Source organism: Ochotona princeps, chromosome 5 (assembly GCF_030435755.1).
Source record: "Ochotona princeps isolate mOchPri1 chromosome 5, mOchPri1.hap1, whole genome shotgun sequence".
Lineage (NCBI taxonomy): Eukaryota > Metazoa > Chordata > Mammalia > Lagomorpha > Ochotonidae > Ochotona > Ochotona princeps.
This window is the reverse complement of record NC_080836.1, coordinates 50,568,888-50,594,179: the sequence shown is the minus strand read 5'-3', so window position 1 is coordinate 50,594,179 and position 25,292 is coordinate 50,568,888. Positions and strand designations below refer to the sequence as shown.

General features: G+C 42.9%; 2 protein-coding genes across 4 annotated transcripts in view; one reads left to right on the top strand and one right to left on the bottom strand.

The window, feature by feature from the left end:
• MYO3B (myosin IIIB) overlaps positions 1–25,292 on the bottom strand; it is a 545,106-nt gene that overhangs the window by 131,947 nt on the left and 387,867 nt on the right. For all 3 annotated transcript variants that reach the window (XM_058664616.1, XM_058664615.1, XM_058664617.1), the window contains 2 exons: positions 16,454–16,514; positions 15,418–15,499 (listed from right to left, as the gene is read on the bottom strand). In XM_058664616.1, coding sequence (XP_058520599.1) covers positions 15,418–15,499; positions 16,454–16,514 — 143 coding nt within the window. The remainder of the gene's footprint in view (positions 1–15,417; positions 15,500–16,453; positions 16,515–25,292) is intronic.
• On the top strand, positions 7,807–8,267 carry LOC101534097 (small ribosomal subunit protein eS12-like). Its single transcript, XM_036493109.2, has one exon. It carries the CDS (start codon positions 7,837–7,839, stop codon positions 8,233–8,235), a length of 399 nt encoding a protein of 132 aa, XP_036349002.2. The 5' UTR covers positions 7,807–7,836; the 3' UTR covers positions 8,236–8,267.

Genomic DNA, 25,292 nt, shown 5'->3' with positions numbered 1-25,292 from the left:
CATGGGTCAGGAGCAGACCAGGCTGAATCAGTCCGTATCACCCACTGGCAAATCCGATCACCAGATCAGAGTGTGGGATGAGCCGGGTTTGGTCGCGACAAAACCAGTACACATTATGGAATGCCAGGGCGTGGTTGCCTGTACTGGATATGAATGCAGCACCCAACCAGCACACATGAGATACAGGAAGGAAGGGAGGGGCAGAACTGGCGGGGGGATTAAGGGGCTGGTTCCCTCGCCGGACAGCTACTCCCAATGGAGAGCGTGGGCTGGGATAGAGACAGACTAGACTATGCAAGGCTACAACACCTGTGCGCTGCATGTGGACTAGATTAGGGAAAAGCCAGGCTCGGCTGATTATTCCTGCTGGTGCAAGCATAAATTAGAGTGGGTGAGGGATGTTTGGGCATAGCCGCAGAAGCTGGCACTGGGGACTAATTCTGTCAAGTCAAATCACAGAACCACCTAAAGAGTGCATAAACCGGGACAGAGAGACCTGGGAGGGAAAAAGTGGGTTCCCCCTTCTTGGGTCACTATTCCCGTGGGAGGGCATGAAGACTGGGACGGGGGCTGGGATGGCTAGATAGAGAGGCACTCAACAACACCCGTGAGGGCTGGATGGTTGAGTTGGTTAGACAGAACTAAGCTTTAATACCCATTGACACGTACAAGAGCCAAATGGGATGGGGGACAGACTGGTCTTCTGCTACACATACTGGCAAACCAGGGTAGGGGGCGGGCCTGGTGGGGGTTATTGTGGGTCGCCCCGACTAGGCTGCAGCTCCCACTGGTTTGTGTGAGGGCCGAGTACGTGCTGGGCAGAACCAGACTGGACTGCAACACCCATTGGTTCCAGTGCAACTCGGGACTGAAAACAGAACCAACCCAGCAATTGCAACCACCAGCTGATCGTGGTGATGGACTGTGCCGGGCCCTGTGCTTGCTAGAACATACAAGAAACTAGTCTGGGAATACCTCAGAGTTTCTTTGGAGATCTCCCCAATCGAACTGCTGGACTCAGAACTCTAACCAAGAAAAGACAGAAGACGGAGCGGATCAATCATTCATCTCAGCTATATGTTGGCAGCGAAGTATGGGGCAAATGGAGACTTTATAATGGACCATATCAATCAGTGGACGACCTCATCGAGCGAAACTGGCAGCAATTCATAACCGGAGAACTATTAACACCACTCGAGCACATATCTCAGAGCATGCCCCACATCCGGGACTCGGCGTGGGCGGGAAACCGGGTGGGGCTTCTCCCTCAATATCCCCCTTTACCTCAGATACATGATGGAAACAATATGGACATAATAGTATTACCCACTTCCCTATCCCCCTGAACCTTTTTTTTTTCTTCTTTTCTTTTTCTTTCTTTAACTGTAATTAACTATGTAAAGATTGTCAACAACACAATAAAATAGATTATAAAAAAAAAAAAAAAGACTTACAAGGGTGCTTTCATGAATCCTCTGGTCTGCTTTTTGCTATTTTTAAAAACTATAAAAAAATTTAATTTTCTTATTGGTATTGTTTACACAGTTGAGAGGGATGCATGCCCAAGTGAGCCTCTGAGTAGGGTGGGGAGGGTCAGGTACAGAGGAAGCTGGATGGGACACATGTTTATATGTATTTTTTTCTCCTGTGTCTACAGGGAGAAGGTGGGAGGGATGTGCTCCTTGCTGTCAAACTACATCAGGAATAATGGAAGATCATTTGATGAAGGTATTAGAGACCCTGACGTAGGGGAAGAGTGTGTTCTCTGAATGGTTTTGATAGTTCTGAGAAGTTGTTGGTTTCACTGTTCCAGGGTTGACAAGATCTTTCAAGGTCTGTGGTTGACAAAGTCCATCTTAGTGCATTCACAAACCCAGGAACATGCTGTAAAACTTGGCCAGGAGAACTGTTCAACCTGTTCTGCCTTCCATCCTCTGACAAAGCAGTGAATGTTGACTGCTCTCCAAGATGAGTGCTGGCTGTCATATCCCATGTTTGCATCTAGGGATGCTGTCCACTGCACAGCATCAGCAAAGCAACTTGGAGGCCCAGTCTTGACAGATGCACTCCAAGGCTGGACCACACATTTTGTGATTTTCCCTATGGCCAGGGCTTGAATCTAGTGGTCTAGTTGGGGAATCCCCTAAGAAACTTCTTCTGGGGCCCGGCGGCGTGGCCTAGCAGCTAAAGTCCTCACCTTGAAAGCCCCGGGATCCCATATGGGCGCTGGTTCTAATCCCAGCAGCTCCACTTCCCATCCAGCTCCCTGCTTGTGGCCTGGGAAAGCAGTTGAGGACGGCCCAATGCATTGGGACACTGCACCCACGTGGGAGACCCGGAAGAGGTTCCAGGTTCCTGGCTTCGGATCGGGGCGCACCGGCCCGTTGCGGCTCACTTGGGGAGTGAATCATCGGACGGAAGATCTTCCTCTCTGTCTCTCGTCCTCTCTGTATATCTGGCTGTAATAAAATGAATAAATCTTCAAAAAAAAAAAAAAGAAACTTCTTCTGGGGTGACCTCAGACTTGACTCTCATCTGTCTGTGCCAGCTACTGCAGGGTTAAATGCAGTCTGTTACCTGCATAAACCAATGCACACACTGGTAGATGTAGCTGCCAGGTCAGTTCAGCCTCAGCCCTGTATCTCACACAAACTGATGGGTGCTGTGGCCCAGCTCAGTGAGCCTGCTGACCTGGTCCTCACACATATCAATGGGTGCTATGGCATTTTCGAGGCAACCCTCAATTATGCCCACAAGCCCATCCCTAGCTTTGGTTTTTGCATGTGCCAGCCTGTGATGCAGCCTAGTTTAGCCCAGCCTAGCCCTGCCCACATCCCATCTGATTCTCATGCACACACATAGCTGCTGAGGCTTAGTTCAGCCTGACCCATCCCCAGGCCTCGCACTCGTGTATGCTGACAGATGCTGTAGTCTTGTCCATCCTGGCTTGCCTCCAGCCCTGGTTCTTGTGTTCATCAATGGTAGGTACAGTCTAGCAAGGGAAGTGTCCATAGTTCTGAAAGGCATGCTCCCAGACCTGGGTCTTATGCCTGCTAGGGGTATTATTGTTCAGCCTGACATGACTTGCACCCATTCCTGGCACTTGCCAGTGGGTGCTGCAGTCTTGCTTAGCTGGCCCACTCCCATTCTGGCTCTTGTGCATGCAAGCAGGTACAGCTGCCTACCCTAGTCTGGCTTGCATCCAAACCCAGCCCAAATGCAGGCTGATGGGTGTTGCAGCCCTGTCTGAATTGGCCTGCCCCAATACTAGTTCTCATGCACACCTGTGGAAGTAGAGGCCCATAGAGGAATTCCAGAGGTTCCCCTACTAGGTCTGCTTCTAACCCTTGCGTTCTTGTGCCTGCCAGTGATACTGTGGCCCAGTCTGAGATGGTCTACCTCCAGTCTCAGCATTTGACACCAAAGGCTGCAGTTTGGCTCAGCCAAGCCCACCCCAAGCTGAGCTTCAACCAGACAGTGCAGCAGCCCAGTCCATTCTGGCCCACTTGCAGCCCCAGCCCTCATGTGAACTGGCAGGTGTTTTAGTCCTGCCCAGCCTGCTCCTAGACCCAGGTCACACATGTGCCAACAATCTGCAACCTAGCCTGGTCTGCCTTCTCCCAGCCCTAGCTCTCACCCTCACCAGCAGGAACTGCAGCCTAGCCGGAGTGTTCTCTAAGTTCCCCTACCAGGCCTACTCCCAGCAATGGATCTCACATATATCAAAGGGCACTTCATGTTTATTCACTATTGCTAGAATTTGGAGGATTTCAAGGTACCTACAATAGTATAATGATGAAAAAATTACTCATGTTGGTGCATGATTCTGGTGGTTCAATAGCATGATATAAGTTTGGGGATGGTCTCCCTTCTCATGTGGTGGGAACCTGTGTGAATATAGCTAGTTTCTGTCACTTCTACTACAATCACCAGGATTCTACATGGGGGTTGGACTCCAATGACCCAATCTAATCTAGTCATTTTGCGAAGGTTCAATATCTAAATACCACAGCTGGATTAAGTACCTAAGCCCATGACATTATTAACATAAGATCGTGGGGACTCAGATCGCACATGAATTTGGGGCAACCAATACTTAAACTGCAGCAATATCCTTACAGGAAATTACATAAACAACCTGTTGCAGTCACACAATGAAATGTTAAATATCAAGAAAAAAGAAATGAACTATTAAGTCATGAAAAGACACAGAAGAATTTACAATACATATTGCTAAGTGGGGGTAGTCAATGTAATAAGGCTATATATATCATGCAACTTCAACTATATGACATTCAAAAAAAAGGCAGAACTATGGAGATAACATAAATAACAAAAAATCTGTGGTTGCTGGGAGCTTGGAGAAGGGACGAACAAAGAGTTGGAGATAAACAACGTGGGATTTTAGGTCGGGGAAGCTTTTTTGCATCGTACCTCAGAGATGAATATGTGTCCTCACACACTCATCAGTGAAACTTGTGGTCTTTAGTTAATAACAGCTCGATATTAACATCATTTATAATAGAGAAATCACACTTAGTGAAAGATGTTAATAATGATAAGGGAAGCTGGAGGACATGGGGCCATACATTTTCTTCTTAATATTTTTGTAAACTAAAACTACTCAAAGTCTAATTAAAAAGCAATATACTCCTAATCCTGGAAAACAACCATATGTTTAATTTTAAATTTAAGAGACTCCTTTAAGATGAAATAAATTAGGCATCTAAGGTTAACAGGGCAGTCTCCAAAGTATGTGCTGTTTCAATTATATCAAATAAGAAAAGAACTTAAAAATAAAATTGCTCTAGGCACATTTTACAGCCATACCATCAACATCCAATTCTGGAAGCCAAAAACCCTCATTTGATGCACGCCTCCCGCCTTGTTGTCTGGCAGCTGTACTCCTGATGTCCTGGGTTGATGCCAGATCCTGACTTGGTACATCCCAATTTAATGTATTCAGGAAAGCACCAGAAGAGTTCAGCAAAAACACTCCTCAGCTCTGTAGTAACAATCCCAGCAGAAATAATGCCAAAGGCTAGCCAACCTCATAAGGTGTTTCTGCGAGTTGCTGGAAGAACAGGCTGTGAAAGGTTTATCCAGCATACCTGACCTCAGGAGTGGTGGCTGGCATGTGACTTCCACAGCATCTGACCACTTTCCCTCCAGTCTCCCTGGAATCAGTCTCCCCCTAGTAACTTGGCTTTGGAGTGACTGCAGCATACCCTTTTGTGGACTGAGCTCCTCTTCCTTACATCTTTTTTTTTTTCTTTTTTTTTTTAATTATTTATTATTTAACTTCAGTAATTACATTGTATTATGTGACACAGTTACATAGATACTTGGGTTCTCCCCACCCCTCCCCAAACCCTCCCACCATGGTGGATTCCTCCACCTTGTTGCATAACCACAGCTCAAGTTCAGTTGAGATTTCCCCATTGCAAGCGTATACCAAACCAGCATCTTATTGTCCCGTCAAGTTCAACGGCTTCTTAGGTATACCCTCTCTGGTCTGATGACAGAGCCAGCAGAGTATCATCCCAGTCAATTGAAAGCTCCAACATACCATCAGCAAAAATTTACATCATTATGGAATTAATTGACATAGTAATGAGTAACCTATATGTTAAAAGTAAATGCGAGTTCCCAGCCACCTTCTGTGACCACCTCACCTATACTTCAATTTTAGTTTATACACAACATATAACATTCAAAACATAACATGTTATACATAACATCATATCATCTTAAATTAAGGCAAACATGTGGTATTTAATCTTAATCCCCAAATTTCAGGATAAATGGGGCTCCTAGAAGAATCTTCTCTCCATGGTAGATATCCTGCAAACTTCCTTTAGAGAGCCCAGGTTTTGAGAGAGGCATGAGTTGGAGGAGTTCAAGGCCAGGATTACATTTGTTATCTCAAACCTTCCATTCACATTCTAAGAAATTACAAAGTGAAGCAAAACCAAAAGGCAGTGTGAGGAAACATGAGAAAAGCAAATTGTGCATCTTTCCAGCAAAATAGCAAAGGTGCACAACTCATATAGATGGGGCTAAGTTAGAAAATAAATTTGGGATTAGCAGAACTATAACCTCCCCTCTTCTTTATCCTTTCATCCCTTTGCTCATATCCACAATCCTCAAACTGAAGTCCTTCCTTACATTGGCCTTACCAGTATTCTTCTGCAAACCAGCAGGCCACACATACTCGGTAACATCCACCCAGGAAGGTCTTTTAAAAACTCATGGGAAATGCATATTATACTTAAAAAAAAACACTATGCATGGGTTCCAAACATTTGCACCAATTTTAACTTATAATTCATTTTTTCATGAACTTCTTGAAGTCTCCTCATATTCCAGTTATGCAAACTACTCAGATCTAGTAGGGTTTAGAATAATTTTTTAACATTGCTACGCAATAAGGAAAGTAGAGGTAGTATAGTTAACAAAATACACAACTTAAAAAAGATTTACTATTTTTTTATTGGAAAGTCAGATATACAGATAGGAGGAGAGAGAGAAAGATCTTCTGTTCACTGATTCACACCCCAAGTGACTGTAACAGCCAGAGCTGAGCCAATTCGAAGTCAGGAGCCAGGAGCTTTTTCTGAGTCTCCACATGGGTACAGGATCCCAAGACTTTGGGCCATCCTTGACTGTCTTCACAGGCCACAAGCAGGGAGCTGGATGGGAAGCAGGGCTGCTGGGATACAAACTGGCACCCATACGGCACCCCAGTGTATGCAAGGCAAGGACTTTAGCCGCTAGGCTACTGTGCCAGGCCCAAAATACACAACTTATAAAGGCAATAATTTCTAATGATTTTAAAAGTTGAAACATTTTCTAGACTATTTAAAAAATTGAGAACAACCCATCTTTGTTCTTAGCAACTTCCTGAGAATTTAATGAAACTGATTCAGCAGAATTCAAGAAGTCACTAAATCACCTTTGGGAAGAAATATTAGCAAAGACCAAGATGTTAGAATTGTGTTGGACTCTAACCTCCCTCCATGACTGCTGAATGAATGATCAAAAAGTCACGTTGGTGAAGCCCACATTCTCTAACTCAGTGTTGTGTTACAGAGATGTCAAAGATGTTTTTCCAAAGGGAAAAAGTTCCCCAGATCAACAGTAACAACATATGGGCCTGGGAATGTGAGAAAAATGTAAATCCCAGGCCCAGTGCACTAGTCTAGTGGATAAATCCTCACCTTGCATTCACCAGGATCCCACATGGGTGCCGGTTTGTGTCGCCATTGCCCAACTTCCCATCCAGCTCCCTGCTTGTGGCCTGGGAAAGCAGTAGAGGATGGCCGAAAGCTTTGGGACATTGCACTCGCATGGGAGACCTGGAATAAGCTCCTGACTTTGGCTCACCTCAGCAATAGCAGTTGCAGTTACTTGGGGAGTGAGCCAGCAGATGGAAGATTTTTCTGTCTCTCCTGTCTATAAATCTGTCTTTCCAATAAAAATATAAATCTTTAAAAAATGCAAATCTCATTCTCCTGCTGCACAGAGATTGGGAAACCCTGAGATGGGCACAGCAGGCTGTGTTTAACCATTCTTCCGGGGGACTTGGTTGCCTGTCTGTGGGTAACAACTCCTGGCTGACACAGCATTTTTCTCTATAGCTATGCTTCCTTTGTCATTGCATCTCAGTAAAGTCCTGAGATGAGACTTTCTGAAACCTTATTGACAAGGGTTTGGGGTGAACTGAATGGAACCCAGGCCAGAAAAAAAGATATTCTTGTTTCCTGCTGCTGCCGTGCCGCCGCCACCGAGCCGGGTGAGGCGTTCAAGATTCGGCTTCACTCGTAACCCACCGCCATGGCCGAGGAAGGCATTGCTGTTGGAGGTGTAATGGACGTGAACACTGCTCTGCAAGATGTGCTCAAGACCACCCTCATCCACAACGGCCTCGTGTATGGCATCCCTGAAGCCACCAAAGCCTTCGACAAGCGCCAAGCCCACCTCTGTGTGCTAGCATCCAACTGTGATGAGCCCATGTATGTCAAGTTGGTAGAGGCCCTGTGTGCCGAACACCAGATCAACCTCATTAAGGTTGATGACAACAAGAAACTTGGAGAATGGGTAGGCCTCTGTAAAATTGACCGAGAGGGGAAACCCCGTAAAGTGGTTGGCTGCAGTTGCGTAGTCGTTAAGGACTATGGCAAAGAATCTCAAGCCAAAGATGTCATTGAAGAATACTTCAAATGCAAGAAATGAATAAATAAACGTTTGGCTCATAAAAAAAAAAAGATATTCTCAGCTCAACTAGGCCCCAAATAACAGGGGTTCAGGACTCCAGGGACTGTCTCTAAATGCAGACAGAGCGGCCTTGGGATCTGGTGTGTGGCATTTGGTTATGAAAGCGGGTACAGGACAATGCCCAGTAGTTTTTCCTCCCTTGCATGGCTGGTTGCCATGTGCTTTGCTGAGAGATAGAGAGATGTGACTTTTGCAATGTCATTGTAGGAACACACACACACCCTGTCAAATGGGAGACATCTGGGTCCTTTATGATCACAGAGTGGCTGTTTGGCAGGCTGCTCACAGCCCTTCCAAGCACCCAGGGCAAGGCAATCACAGCACAGATCCAAGACACAGCTTTGCCAGAAGTCACACACAAAAATGGTCTTAGCCAAATCCAGTTAAATCCTCCAGTATTATGATAGGGTGACTAACCTGTCCCAATTGGCCTGGGACTGTCCTGATGTTAACATTGAACATACAGAGCCCTTTAGTCCTGGGAAAATTGAGATGCCTGGTTACTAAATGGAGTAAAAGTTCCAAAAATGAAACAAATGTCATGTTCTGATGACTGCAATATTTGATGCAATTATTGTTCTGCTGCACTTCACAATAAGTTAGCAATGAGCACTGAGAAAGGAGAAGGACAAATCTGATACATTGAACAAGCAGGTGGTTGAATGACAGTGTGTGTGATTTGCCCAGCGGCGATAGGGCAGACAGGCCAGAAAACATCTTAGATTAGCTTACTAAAGTCCAATCCCAGACACCAGATGCTTTCTGGTGGCTTTTACAAACCCCAACACCAAGCTCTGTCAACAGTGACTCTCTTTGGAGGCTGGAACAACACTGCATGCCCTTCAGCAACCTAAGAATTGAATATCCAGTGCCATTGAAGTTAGTCTCAGGCAATGCAATCATCTTATGATCTTAAAAAAAAAATGTGACTATGGTATACTTCCTGGAGCTGAGAAGTTAAGCAGGATATTTCTCATAGATAAGACATTGTAAGAAGCCCAGAGATAGGCAATCCGGTCACAGAAGTTCAACTAAAATCTGGGCCCCTTCTCTAAACAAATACCCAAGAAGCTTCAGGTGCCTAGAATAGATATCACATATATGGCAGTCCCTGCTCTTCTGTTCAGATTTCCTCAGAGCCCCCTGTACTCTCCACCTCTTTTTTCTTATTGCCAAACAATATTAAAAACTAGATTTTGGGTCACAGCAAAAGAAAAAAAAAGAAAGAAGGGGAAGAAAAGTACATATATTTAACAATAGCAAGAAACAGCAACTTTGTGTTGTGAAAGGAGAAAAAAAAAAAAACACCCCTGACACATTTCTATAAAACACAGTGTCCAAGACCATTGAATTCCAGATAGCCACATCTCACCATGTTTTCCAAGGGTCTAAGTGACAACCTGGGGCGATCATTGCTAACAATCATGTCCTGAGACAATAAAAATGAGAACTGTGTTCAGAACATTCCAAGTGAAAAAACAGTCCTAGATTTCAGAAACTTTTAGCTGTCTGGAAAATTCATTCAGCTACACCATTTCCTTGCCTAAAGATGTCTGTGGTCAATAATCAGGTATAAAGCAGGAGCAACTTTTAAAACGTAACTCAAATTCTGGGGCTGGCATTGTGGCACAGAGGGATAAGTCACCTCCAGTGATGCTGGTATCATATACGGACACTGGTTTGAGTCAGATACTGCCCTTGCAATCAGGTTGTCTGCTAATGCACCTGTGAAAACAGCAGATGATGATGCAAATACTTGAGCCTCTGTGACCCATTTGGGAGACCCAGACAGAGTTTGAGGTTCTTGGCTTGGGCCTGGCCCAGTTATAGTCATTATGGTCATTTGGGGAGTGAATCAGTTGATAGATGTGTATCTCCTTCTCTCTGTAACTCTGCTTTTCAAATAAACAAAAACATCTTTTTTTAAAGCCACAATTCAGATCCTATCACTCCTCCGCTGAAAATGCTCATAGGCTCCTCATTTTGATGAGAGTACACCATCAATACTTAATTAGCTGATTAAAAACCAAAACCATCAGCACTATCTGGAATCTCATGGGAGTCACAGAATCTCAGGAGCCACTAGACCAGATGATTTGGGGTGCTAGGGCACTAAATATTGACTTCTATATCTTGCTCCTCATTTCCTACCATGGTTCTTTTTGCTTTCTTAGCTGCAGTTACATGGGCTTCTCTCTACTCCACATGGATCCCTTGCATGCTGTCTCCTCAGGGCCTTTGCTAAGGTTGCGCCTTTGCCTAGAATGGTTTTCTATTTAAAATCCCATGGCAAAGTAGCTCACTGCCCACAACTCTTGACTCGGATTTCACATTCTCAATGAAGCCACCCTAACTGCTGTGTTTAAAAATTCAACCACCCCCTAGCACCACCCTCCTCACTGGGGTCACCCTAACCATCCTCGTTATTTTTTTTCACCTTCATAACACTAGCTTTCCTAACATCCCATTAAACTGACTTGTTTTCTTTAAAAATTATATATATATATTTTTGTTTGTTTGAAAGGTAGAGAGAGGGAGAGAGCAAGAGAGAAAAGCAGAGACATGTATCTTCTATCAACTAGTTCACTCCTAAAATGTTTGCAACAGCCAAAACTGGGGCAGGTGAAAAGCAACAGCCAGGAACTCCATACAGGTCTTGATGCAGGTAACAACTATCCAAACATTTGAACTATCATCTCTGACTCCCAAGGACTAGCAGGAAGCTAGAATTGGAAGTGGCAAGGACTCCAATCTAGGTCCTTTTATATGGGATGTAGGTATCCCAAGCAGCATTTTAACCCCTGACCTAAACACCTGCCACTGCTTATTTATTTTCTATTTCTTCTGCTAGCATCTGGACTGGAATGGTTAATTGTATTATTTAGTAACATTGTTCACATGTGCCTGTAAGAATACCAGTGATATATTGGCAGTGGGCTGACTCTTGTAATTGGTTGCCAAAAAAGGTCTTTAAAGAAATTTAGAAAAGTTAAGATAAATTTGGTATTGGCAAAACATTCAGATGTGTGCTTGTTTTGTATATAACTTTTTAAACATTGTATTTCATGAAAATATCAGACTACACAGATATGAAAACAACGAATTAGGCAAAAAAAAATGGGTCTTACAAAACAGTTGAGAATTAGCAGCTCAGGACAGTTTCTGGTACTTAGTAAGTGTTAATAACCATTGTTTAAATACACAGAACTAATGCCTAAAGAATAAATGTATAGTAAAGTCAGATCAGACCTGTGCAAATCCTGTGTTAATAATGTAACAGAGGAATCTGTGTTGTGCATTTCCTGGGTATGTTGTGTTTTTTCCTTTCCATGAGTAATGACTCAGCTCATCTGGGCCAGATAGGGGCACTTCTCGGACACTGGGACTGAGAGGCTCTGGACAGCCTTGTCCAAACCCCATGTTAACAGACTCCAGAGAAGGATCCGACACTGAGGAATCGAATAACTTTATATTTATCACCTTCTTCTTATGCCCTACTTGACAAGATCCCTTTATAGTCCTTGTGGCAGGGTAGAAGGCAAACCTGTGGAATGCTACTTTAAAAAGAAAGAAAAGAAAAGGTGGGGTCATGCATTTAGCCTAAAAGTTAAGACTCTGCCCCCTTGGGAACTGCACTGTGGCACAGCTGGTTAAATAACTGCCTGCAGCAATAACATCCCATATGGGTGCTGGCTTATAGCTGGGCTGCTCCACTTCTGACCTAACTTCCTGTTAATGTGCTTGGGAAATTAGCAGAAGATGATTCAAGTGTTTGGGATCCTGCACTCACTTGGGAGAATCTGAGGAAGTTCCTAGCTCCTAGCTTCAGCCTGGCCCAGTCCCAATCCCAGTCAATGCAGCAGCAGCATTTGGGGGATGAATCAGCAGGTGAAAGATCTCTTTCTATTTCCCCTTCTCTCTCTGTAACTCTGCCTTTAGATAGATGGATAGATAGATAGACAGACAAACTTTTAAGAAAACTTTTAAAAGAAATATCACTCCCTACTGGAAAAATCTGGGTTGATTCCTGACTTTGATTCCTGACTCCACCATGCTGCCAAGGCAGATCCTGGACAGCAGTGGTGATGGGTCAAGTAGTTGAATTTCCTCCACCCACATGGAAGTCATAAGTTGTATTTCCAGCTCCCAGCTTCAGGCACGGCTTAGTCCTGGCGGCTGCAAGCGTTTTGAGGAAGGAGTCAGGAGATGAGAGCCCTGTCTCAACTTCTCAAAAACATAAAATGGAAACACAGAAATAGCAGAAGTGATAGTCACGGCATCCTTATTCAGTCTTCCACACATGCAAAAAAAAAAAAAAAAACAAAACAAAGAAAAGGAAAAAAAGTAGAAGCAAACAATGGATTATTTAACAAGAATTATACTCAAAAGTGTCATGTACTAAAATGTCTTTTTAAGAATATACTTTTATTTCTACATAAACAAATCTGAAAAATTTTTGTTTTTCAGTTCATCCATGTTGCTTTCTCAGGTCAAGAGAGAAATGTGGCTTATACGTGATGTTCTTTCCTGCCTAAGCTGCTTTTCCTTCTCCCTCTTGCCCAAAACAACAGCCACAAAATTAAACAGCTTGGATTATTTCAATTTATTCCTCTAATAGGTGATACCAATTTGAGGATGAATAACAGACATTCTATTGCTCAAGGATTATTAAAAATAACATGTAAAAGCTTTTCTCTGTGTTATTTACTCAAACAGCTTTCTTTTATTCTTATTTCTACTACCTTTCATCACAGTTTAAGATGCTCAAGATTTAATTTGGGAAGCGAGGCAAGGGTGTGAAGAGAGAATTCATTTGTGGGAAAATTTGATCCAAGGAACTTAAAGTCTGCAAGAGGCTTGGGAATGACTACAATACCAGGCAGGATGTGGCAAGGATTATGTGATAAGTTAAAGGAAGGGTACAGGGCAGCTAGCCATTGTGGATCTTGAGAACTGGAAAGGATTCTGATGAGAGACTAGGAAAGGTCAAGTGGGACACAAGGGGCAGCATGTACAACGTTGCATGCAGGGAAAGAATGCAGCAGGCATGCCTGGAGAATAAAATGTTTGGAAATTCTAAAGCACAGAATGAGGAGGAAGCATCAGTGGGAATTAGAACCAGGCAGGAAGATTAGGATCTGAGAGAAAGCCTTGGAGGTCGTGCCAAAGAAGCTCAGAGCTGATGACAGCATGCTGGGGAGCCACCAAATAGGGAGGAAAGCATGTCATGGTCAAGGTCGGGCTTTAGAAAAGCTTAGGTGTCTGTGCATAAGAGAGACTGAAGGAGGAAAAGACTGGAGGCAGGAAGTCACATAGGAGGCTGTCTGCAAGAGGGTAAGGGGAAGCAGTGGTAACATGGCAGACCGCATAGGAAACTGTTCAGACTGGAGGAAAACTTCTATGTGCCATTTATAACAAACCAGATTTGCAAGCTAACTGACTGATACACTTTTCTACAGATGGGAAAACTGATTGAAATCCTACAAGTCTCTTTCCTCCTAAATAGTCCTTCACTTAAAATGCAGTGTATTTTTACATGCCTGACCTATTCAACCATAACTTAAGTCCTTATAATAAGCATTTAATTTTTCTACCTGTTTATACTTGATATGATGAACTTGGCATGTATGTAACACCAATAACAGCAGCAATTCACATTTACTGAACCACTCCTGTGAATTTACACATCACATTGCAGCCTTAACTTAACATACTATGCTATATCCTTGTCTTACACTAGCTCCTTCAATCCTCAGTTCACCCTCAGAGAAGTGAGCTACTATTTCCCTCACTTTGTTTTTTTTTTTTTTTTTTTTTTTATTTCCCTCACTTTGTATACACAGAAACAGACATAAGGAGCCATCATGTAACTTGACTGATACTCCACACAACAGCAGAGCTTTGAATCTGGGTTGGTCTGACTCTAGAACCTGTGCCGTAACTACTTATCCATATTTTAATTTTCCTGTTTGATAATTGCATGTATTTTAATGTAGAATGCCAAAAGAGACAGAGAACAAATGTAACAAATAATAACATACACGATGATAGGTTTAAATCAATATATATCAATAATCACATTAAATATAAATGCTCTGAACATGCCTATTCATAGGTAGAGATTGTTTAGATAGAGAAAAATAACCAAGCAAATTCTTGCATAATAGATTCTGCTCCACACTGTCTTTCCCCTAAATTCTTGTCTTCTTCTACCCCCACCTCATTGTGGTTTTATTCCTGAACACTATCTGGCTGTGAGAAAAATGTTCTTTTTGATTTTGATGTATACCCATTTAAAAAGTTTTGCTATAATGGACCCTTCCTCTCCAACAGCTTAAGTTACACATGTCTGAAGATCACAACACATCACTGTTGTATTGCTGTCTAAAAACACATGCTAATAAGAAATTTGGAAAGACCTCATATTTCAGGAAAAAAAAAAAAACAGTTGAAGTAGCCATAAGTATATCAGTAATTTGAAAAACATTTTCTCCTTTGAATGGTTCATGGCATCCTTAATATTTCCTGATTCACAAACATTTTTCTACAACCATGTTTTATCTTATATTCCAAAAATACTGATTACAGCCATACACAAGCCCAAAATTAGCTTTTGCCATATTCCACAGCAAGGAATTTAGAAAAGGGGACAGAAACTGACATTTCCTGAGACAGGAGGGAAGATGCCGGTCATCTTGCGGCAAGAACAGCCATGTTGTCAAAACGGCATGACTGTTCTCTTAACTCCGTGTTCTTTCCCAAAACCGGGTGCTGACCTTGAACGCTCTGCTCCACAGAGAGCTGGTCTGCTATCTCTCCTTTAACAGAACGAACTTGCAGAACCATTTCCTAATTTGAGGTTCTTACAAGTAAAGAGAAAATGATGGCCTTTGATACTCATTATCTTCCCTCAGAAACGTAAACCAGTGGCCTGGGTAGGCGGTAAACTGCTACCTTTAATACAAGTTTGGCTTTCCAGCCTATAATGGTTTCCCCAATGTGCACTTTTTGCTAACATTCCATCCTATTACTGTCTAATTGAGTCCTGTCTTCCAGACAGTCTTGACCAAACAACTCACTGAAAAGTATACAAACATGCAAATGGGAGCAGCAGCATGCAATTCAAACGGTCCTTCTTACCGGGGTTTGGAGGGGCTGTCCAGGGCCTCAGTCCTTGGCGATCAGGAACAGCAAGGCACTCATCAGTCCCAGCAACTGAGTGCTTTGGAGAGACCAGTAAGGCAAAGGTTACTGTGTATCCTCTGACGAAGCAGCTTTAAGCCACAGCATCCATTGCCTTAAGGACCCCTTAATCCTGACTGTAAGGGGCAGAGACCACGTTGATGGGAGACATGTGTGACTGCCCACATCCCACACCAAACTGAGTGGATGTGCCCTCCCAAGGGGCCAGAGAGAAGCAAAGTCCCAACACCTTTTGCTCCATTCACTTTTTTCTTCCTCTGAACATGCCAACCTAGCCCCTTCTTCAACTAATTACAGCCTGGAATAGGGGGAAAAAAGAAAGAAAGAAAGAAAGAAAACTATGTGCTGATTTTCACCTATAATTCATTTTTATCCTTAAGAAAGCAGAAAGAAAACCTATAGGAAGGTATTAATCTACTTAACATTTCTAAGTACATCATCCAAAGGATTTTGTTTTTTTAATCTTACATATGCTCAGCAGAGTTACTGGCAAAAACTGTACATTTTCTTCATTTCATCCTTTCAACATCAAATAGGAGGCAGCAAAAATTGGATCAGACTTCAAAGCCTGCTGAGGGCTCCAAGTCACAGAGAGACGCCTCCATTTCACATATTGAATTCGAGCAGGATATCAAAGTGCTACCAAAGAACCTCGGGTCCTTACTCAAAAAGAGGCTGTAACATCTGTAGAGAGTGGAGTGCGCAGACAAATCACCTCGGGGAGCAGCTAGCATTTATTCTCAGCAGCACATTCCCAGGCTTTTGATTCTCTCTTCACTGTACCTCCCTGTCTCTCGACTGAACCAAAGTTCTTCAGCAAGCTGGGCTTTTGTCTCAAAGGTGCCCAAATTTCACTAAGAGTTGCACGTTTGGAAGGCCTGATCATGCAGCTGTGACTGGTTCCAGGCCTCCAGACTTGTACCAGTTGGAAGAGAGGATATGCTGTTACCTAGCAACCAAGAAGTCCAGCTACCTTATTTGCATGTCCCACGAAGACACGGGACCCTTTTGGAGAACTTGGGATTTGTGAATGCCTAAAAAAAAAAAAAGATAATCATCATTTTCAGAAGGCTTGAGATGAATATTTAAAGAAAGATTGTTTTCCTCCCAAGATGTATCAGAATATACCATTTAAGCATCCATTGTTTCATATTATAGTCCTTGCTTGAAAGGATATGGTCAACTGAAGAAAAGGCATCCCACTGGGTGCTGCTTGTCTGTGTTGTCATTCAGCCACAGTTTGCTGAGAAACTTCCCTTTTAAATCCTGTGATCAAATTCAGGTTTGTGAGCCCCATTGAGCTTCTACAGAGTTCAGCAAGAAATCAACTGATGGGAGGCTAAGAATGCCTAAGTCAGACTCATTGCTCAAGAATTTAACCTGTGTTCTATAGCCAAAGAAATCTGGGAAGCACTGGGTTATACAGAGAGTAAGGAAGCTCTATGGTTCTCACCAACTCAAGCTGTTCCTTACTGCGAGAATCATCTACAATCACAATGTGTACTTAGGGATCACTAAAGAAAAACAGAGGAAAACACAGCATGTATTCAGATAATATGACCAAGAAATTTAAAGGGATAGCCTACTAACATCTAACTAAATACTAAAGTTTCATATGAACAAAGTTGGGAAAGTTCAGGTGTATTGAATCCTCAGTTTCTAATCTTAGAACATGATTATGAGAGTATGAGTCCAACACACAGTGAAAACAGGAGCAGTGGTTACAATGCCCTTCAGGCAGAACCCAGCAGAGTGGAATACCTCACTGAGGGAAGAGAGATCCAAGTTCTGAACTCTTCCTTGACATCTTCAATCACAGGCTCATGACCCCTCTCCCTCTCTTTCACACACACACACTACACACACCTCACACACAGAGCTCTGTGGGTAAATTCTACTGTTCTGAGGATTGAAGGATTGAGATCAATTATTCCTATGAGTTCTTCTATTTCTCGCGTTACCAATCTTACTCTTTTTTTTTTTTTTTAAGATTCACTTATTCTTATTGCGAAGTCAGATATACAGAGAGAAGGAGAAACAGAGAGGAAGATCTTCCATCTGATGGCTCACTCCCCAAGAGGTCACAATGGCCGGAACTGCACCAATCCAAAGCCAGGGGCCCAGAACCTTTTCTGGGTCTCCCATGCAGGTGCAGGGTCCCAAGGCTTTGAGCCGTCCTCGACTGCTTTCCCAGGCCACAGGCAGGGAGCTGGATGGGAAATGGGGCCGCCAGGATTAGAACTGGCACCCATATGGGATCCCGGCATAGGCAAGATGAGCAATTTAGCCGCTAGGCCACCACACTGGGCCCCAATCTTATTTCTTAAACTGACAAATTCTTTTCAACGTATGCGAACTATCCATGGACACTGCCTATTTTTTTGGCTAAAGATTTATTTATTGGACAGACAGAGTGATAAAAAGATCAACATATCTGCTGGCTCTCTTTCCAAATGGGTACAAAGGCCAGAGCTGGTGCAGGCTGAAGCCAGGAGTCTGGAATTCCATCAGAGTCTCTTATGTAGGTGACAGAGGCTCAAGTAACTGGGCAATCTTCTACTGCTTTCCTGGGCACATAAAGAGATGAATAGGAAGCAAAGCAGCTGGGACTCGAACCATTCTGCTATGTAATGTGAGCATTCTAGATGGCAGCTTAGCCTGCTGAGCTACAATGCTAGCCTACTGGATATTACTTATCAAATGTATTTACTTACAGATTATAAGCATCATATCCATTTAAAAATATCACATTGATATTTGAGCAGCATAGGGTATTATAAATTGTATGTTGATTTGTTTCTATTTTTGATTGTTTTTTCTCCCTGAATAGAACATAAGCTCTGTGAAGTCAGGGACTGAAATATTTGCTACTTCTTCTCAGCACCTAGTCCAGTGTCTGGTGCATAGTACATGCTGAACAAATATTCGACAAGTTGAAAAAAGAATGAGTATTGAACTACCAAAGCAGGAGTTTATGTAGATTAGTAATATTCTCATCATTAAAATTCAACTAACTAGCTTTTACATAGCACTTTGTAGTTCCTAAAAATGCTATCCCATATCTATCATTTGTGTTGGGCATTTTAACCATATCTGTTATATAGATTCAGAAGCTGGGGATCAGAGTAGCTTGGTATCATGGCAAATTCCTGATGAAAAGCTAAGACCTTGACCCACATTTGACTCCCCATCTCCTGCCCCTCCTCTGAGCCATGATGCCCTCTGTGTGCTTTTGCCTTTGGGCAGCAGCCCAAGGGACTCACTTACAGCAGCTTTGGAGTATCTGCTGGGCAGGTAGATTCCATATGCTTTGGCAGAAAACCCAGGAAGGAGTTTGAATGTCAAATGACTGCTACATCAGCCAACAGCTGCCTTTCCTGCCCCAAATAACAAAGGAAACTCTTATGAACACTTCTGCAGCTATGTGGCTTTCCTTGACACAAAGGCCTGTGATGGACATCACCTACTCTCCAGGGGTTAGCTCATCAGTTAGACCCTCTCCTCATCCAAGCCTTGGGAAGACTCTAAGGCAGCTCAATGTAATGTTCGTATGTGTTGCTTGGTTTAAACAAGGTAGGGTATGGATAGATTTGGGAGAGTAGTTACTATAGGCAAATAGACTTTAAAAAAAAAACTTGATTGAACAGTTTCCTAAGAGGCTTCCCAGAAACCTTAATTTGTATTAATATGCATCCATTTTATGCATAATATGCATAAAGAAACTCCAAGAGAGAACAAGAATAGGAAACATTTCTTAGACATCATTTTAACTGTGAGCCCTTCTCCCAGAGAGCATGTTGTAAGGCTACTGGCTCTCAGAACATAACTTTGCAAACATCGATCTGAGAAGTCTTTATTCAAAACAAATCCCCACATACTTTATTTAAAAAATAGTATGTCAATTTTCTTTCAAACTTTCTTCCAACTGCCTAAACTGCTTTTTAACAACTTCTCTTTTATTTACTTCTTGGCCTCAGGGGCATGAGACTGGCGAGCTGAGCACATTCTGCAATCTGCCACTCCCTCTTCCGCTCAATAAGGAGAGAGCATGGGAATCATAAAAAGCCTGCTCTGACTTTACTCACACAGACATCAACCAGCAAGCAGGCAAAGCACGCCTCTACACTCATCCCGGGAGGACCGCTGACACGTGCACTGTTTCTGTTCTGATGCTCACGTTCACAGAGGAGGGAAATAAGGATCCGAAAGCTGCTTCATACCCCACCTAGCAAGCAGGGAGGACAGACGCACCGAGTGCAGAAAAGGAGACGTGAGAAGGAAATGACTTACTCAGGCAAGGACTGCCCACTGCATATCAAGCCATCAGACAAACAGCTGGAGGGGAACAGGGCATTCAGATGGTGCCCAGATAGTTTTGGGACAAGAGGAACCCTGTACATCAGTGAAACTGAACTTCATCATTTACATCCAGTGCTCCATTTTCAGTGCTTCATTCATATCCAGGGCACCAATGTCTTATAATGTGCAATGCTGCATAAAAACGTCACCTACAATGTATTTTTCCTCACTTTTGGTGAAAATCATTTAAATGGATTCATACTAAGGTTTTAGATTTGTCTTATATAGTTCATGTAAAACACAGACAGAGCACAGAAGGAACACGCAGAATACAGGTACAAAAGAAAGCAAGCAGAGGGGTGCAGAAGCTGAGCTAATTTATGACATCATTGCCCTAGTCTGTTACAAAGCCAGTGTCCTGGATACAGGGACAATTCTGTATTAAAAGAGATTCAGTGGGACGATATTCTGCCTGCTCTGATTTTAGACCAGAGATGGTCTCCCCAAGAAACTGTTGAATTTATCTGGACAATAAGATGCTGGACTCTATGCATGGTACATGCTTGCAATGAAAGAAGCATGAATGGATATGAACTGCAATGCTGCAATAGGGTGGAGTGGTCCACCATGGGGGGGAGGATATGGGGAGGAGATGGGGGAGCCTCAGAGTCTATGAAAAGATGTCATAAAATGGAATGCAATTTAAAAAAAAAGATTCATTGACATAACAACATGACACAATGCAGTGTCCTGGCTAGACTGGAGAGATCCTGGGTTGAATATAGAGGTACAAAAGGGCATCCACAGAACAACTGAGAAATTCTGATGTGATCAGATATTAGACAACAAGATGAAAATAATCATTTTTAAAATGTGATATTATCTTCTGAATCTGCAGGGAAAAGTTTTACAATAGCACTGGCCTTGGCCTCTGTCAGGAATCACATGCTTAAACCACAGAAGCAGGGCATCCGGTCATGCAGGGGAGGTAGCTTTCTCTTCTCTGTGTAATTCACCCATCTTCCTAGGCCTCTCAGGGGCCTGACCTAAGTCTGCAGCAGATTGCCTGCAGGGTGGGCTGCTTCCCCCAAGTCGGTGCATTCAAATGCATGTTACTGGGGAACAGAACCTCTCAGTCACCAGAGAAAACCTTTCCGTGGGACATCTGTCCTGCAAACCCGCAGCAAGAAACTCACTACTCATCCCCTCTTCTTAAACCCAGCATGATCCCAGTGTGACCGGAAGCAAGGCAGGGGGTGGTGGGGAGGGGCTGGCTCCCGAGTAGCCGGCTGCTGAGAAAGCCTCCCACCCCCACCCCTGCTGTTCCCTTCTTGGGCAGAAGATCCACCAGGCCAGCTGGCTCCGTCATGCCGTGCTGGCGGCACCAGGTGAAGTCACCGTAGTCCAGGCACTGGGCCTCAGCTTCCCAGGCTCCAAAATTCAATTTGTCAGTTCACTGAGGGATGATGGTTTTAGGGGAAGACGAGTTTCACCAACCAAACTCAGGAGAGTCATATTTAAAGAGGAGCCTGCCAGTGTGTGATCACCCAATGCCTGGGACCATCTGGGCTCCACTTTGCCCCTGACTAGTTGATTGATAAATCCAGGAGATCAAATTACACACAGGCTCAAGAGCAGAGGGAGCAAGGTGCTCCTTGAGGCTGTGACTTGCAAGCTTGTCTCCAGACCAGCCCTGGTCTACCTCAACATTAGAATCAGCAACTTCTTTCTTGGAGGAGAGGGCAGACACAACTGGCTACCCTTTAAGTCTCCCGTTTTCTACACTTCATGGAAACTATTTGGAATCCTTTCTTATTAATTTTGATAAAATTTTTTTCAGATTACATCTTACTGTTCACCAGTTATAATCTAAGAATGGCTTCTGGCCAAACAGAAATCCATTAGCTGTTCATACTTGAAAGCATATTCTCATTTCAAAACAGGAGAGGTTACAGCTAATTCATTGTGGGTTGACTCCTGGGAGCTTGCTGCTGTCTCTAAATTTGGGCATATTTCTTTGCTGCCAACTCCTAGCTCACTTGGTAGCCTCTAGAAGAAAGGCTAATCAGCATTGCCCAGCCAATTTGCTGCTGCTTCTTTAGTAACATAAACAGAAGTAGTGCGTACATGGAGCACATAATAAATAATAAGAGGTCGTTTCCTTGCTCCCTAGGATGCAACAGCTAAATCACAACCCAGAAGATCTATGCAGGTCCAGCTATTTTAACATAGGTAGGCCCTGTGAACCTGGAGGGAATCAAGATTCAAATAAACAAGTCACAGAGTTTGTCCTTTGGAAGTTATTACCAAGAGATATAATAAAGGACATAAACATCTTCAGAACTGGTTTCAGTATCTTCACCATTACAAAGGTAAATGAAGACATGAAAGAATGACATTGAGGACACCGTCTGACTCATACTGATGTAAGTGCTGACAGGAGTTCCATGTGATCTGGCTGTAGGTTGCACACCAGCTGGCACTCAGGCATTCTCTGTTGTTCTTCTGGGAAGATTGGACCTTAGAATGCTACAGATGCAAACGCAGGACACCCAGATCTGAATCTCCTGACGCTGTCACTGTGCATCTATCCTTCCCTGAGTTGTGTCAGCCAGGTGTTACTGCATTGTTCATATGACTGCATATATTTCCTTATAGAGACTGAAAATAAAGGACTGGAAGGTACTTCAACATTTTAAGAACACAGATTGTCATGTAAAGTTCAAGACACCCCAAAGGTATAGATATTACCAAGCATTTATTACAAAGACTTAGAAAGTCAAGATGTTTGGAATGTTTTGTTTGCTGCTCACCATCACCATGACCACACTTTTGGGAAGCATTTATGGACCTCTGATGGATATACTCTTATTTCCATGCTGTTGAATGCTATCTCCTCCCTTGTCCAGTTGGCCATTGCATCCTTACTCTGTAGGTCAGGCAGTTTCCCCCAAAAGCCATTCCCTCTCCCAACCCCTATCCCACACTGCGCTAGGGAAAACAGAGGTCTGCCTGATCTATTCACACATTAATCAGAGCCACCCTGAAAGCTTGGTTCTAAAATAGATTTATATGGTGCCATATCCTAATTATTCAAAATATCTGTGAGTCACTCCTGAAGATGAGCTTTACTGAACTTTGATTGGGGGTGGCCAGGGTGGGTAATTACACAGAGCCAGCACCACCTCCACTTGCGTTTCTGAGCTACCACAGCTCTTCCTAGCACTGTGCTCAGCAGTCTCGCCTTTTCTTCTTTGTTCTTCACCTGATAAAAATGCTCTGAATTTCCAATATATGAAAACATCCAAGAATCATTAATCAATGAAATCGTAGTAATATTTGCCTTTCTACCTAACATTTTGAGTAAATGAACTGTTGGAAAAATTCTTGCCCTTTTCCTTTTTCAATTAAAATTATTATTTTTTATGATTAAAAATAATATATGCTCACTGTTGAACCTTATAAGCTATCCAAGGAGAAAAAAATATTGATCAGTCATAATTTCTAATACCCTTGGATATAATAAAAACCTGGTGTATATCCTGTCAGATAATTTTCTGTGCCTAGAATAAACATTTTCAAAAGCAATGACTCATAATATTCCTGTATATTTTTGAGCACATAATGTACACATGTACAAATATGTAAGTATCTCCTCATCCTTATGGCTATGCAGTATTTCATTCCATTTTGTCATAAATAATTCAACTGACCTTATTTGTGAATACTGAAGTTGTTCCCAGTTTCTTCACATGGGCAACTAGTAGCTCACTAAATTAATTCAATGCATAATTCTACACACTAAGCAATCTTTTTAAACTTTTGTCATCTTGGGAGCAAAAAAAAGTGGAGGTCCCTCATTATTACTTTAATTGGAATTTCATTCTTTCTAAAAAGGGAACACATTATTCATGGGCATTAATACATGATATAAAGGAAATGCAAACAGCACAGGGGAAGAGAAAAAAATGATGCAAAGTAAGACCACCACCTTCGGAGGCTCTAAAGGAGAAGCACAAGGAAATCATCTCACAGCTCCCACTTTTCTCAGGAAGTTCAGATGCTTGGTTACTATATACACTGGAATCCCCCTATTCAGTATCATTGCTGAAGGAGTTGAATTTGCAAGTTTTACTTAAATATACAGACATTTGTTTGCTCTGAAATAGACAGTTATGTTAAGCTTTAGAGCATGGCTTAAGGATAAATTCATTAGAAAGGCTCTGAAAAGCTAATCAATGTTTCATGATGCCATGGTTCTAAGTTACCCCTAGATAGATTTATATACTTCGGCTAACTTCCCAAATCCCAAGAAGCCCTTTACATTTGATCATGTTTGTTTGCCTCATTGCTTTTCCCCACCCGTGAGCCTACACGGTCTTAATTTGCCACTTCTTGCTTTCTGGTGTCTTTCTCTTTCTCTTCTCTTCCAATGCTTTATTGCACGAGTGTAAGGTAGAAGCAGAAAGCTGCCTTCAGTCTGCTAAGAATGCTTGCCTTTTGGGGGGAGGGGGAAGAGGACATGCGACCAAGGGCCACCCAGAAAGCTTGCTTCAGTTCTTTGTCAGCAAGGGAGCTGAGAGAAAGCTGGGCCTGGGGACAAAATCAAAAACTCAGTTGTACAGAAGGGAACTGTCAGCACAGCCAAGCAATGTTTTCTGTGCAACTAGGGCACTGATAGGCCCTGCAATGGTGACAGAAGCAGCTTCCTTTAGGGAAGGCACTGTGCTGATGAGGGCTTGGCTGGCCTGTTTCACAGCATCCCCTGCCAGGGCTAGTGGCATGGGTCTTCCAAGTGGTACCACTTTCTAGACCAGAAAGCAGAAACTTGTGCAATCTGGGTACCTGTTACTAGTTACATCAGGAAAAAAAATACGTGTCTCAGGGACGGAGTTTGTGCTCAGTCTGCAGTACCACTGTTACTGAACTATTCTGAATAATTATACAATCATACTGGGATTTTTAATGAGTGACATCTCTGACCTTTTTCTTACCTGCCTTGCGTCTATGAACTAATATCACGACTATACTATCGGGGCCAGTGTTGTGGTACAGTACATTAAACAGTTGCTTTAGACACTGGCATCCCATGTCCAAGTACTCACTTAAGTACCTGTTACTACACTTCTCATCCAAGCTGCTGGGAAAGCAGCTGAAAATGGCCCTGTCATCTACGTAGCAGACCCAGATGAAGTTTCTGGCTCCGGGCTTCAGCCTGATCCAGTTCTAGTTGTTGCAAATATTTGTAAAGTGAATCACAGGTCTCTCTCTTTCCCTGTCACTTTGCCTTTCAAATACATAAAAATAAATATTTTATTTAAGAAGCTCAACACACTCAAGTTTTCAATTTGTGGCAAGTCTCAAAATTTAGTAGGATTATAAGAACCATGTGTGTGATGAATGTTGTATAAGCTCCTCAGCATCCCCCATCATTCACTAATCCTACAAAGAGATACTGAACACCTTTAAATGTGTCTCCTGGACAGGTGCTGTGGTTTAGTGGGTCAAGCTGC

What these genes read in the sequence shown, in the direction of transcription:
- LOC101534097 (XM_036493109.2), top strand. Translation starts at nt 7,837, where the DNA reads ATGGCCGAGGAAGGCATTGCTGTTGGAGGTGTAATGGACGTGAACACT.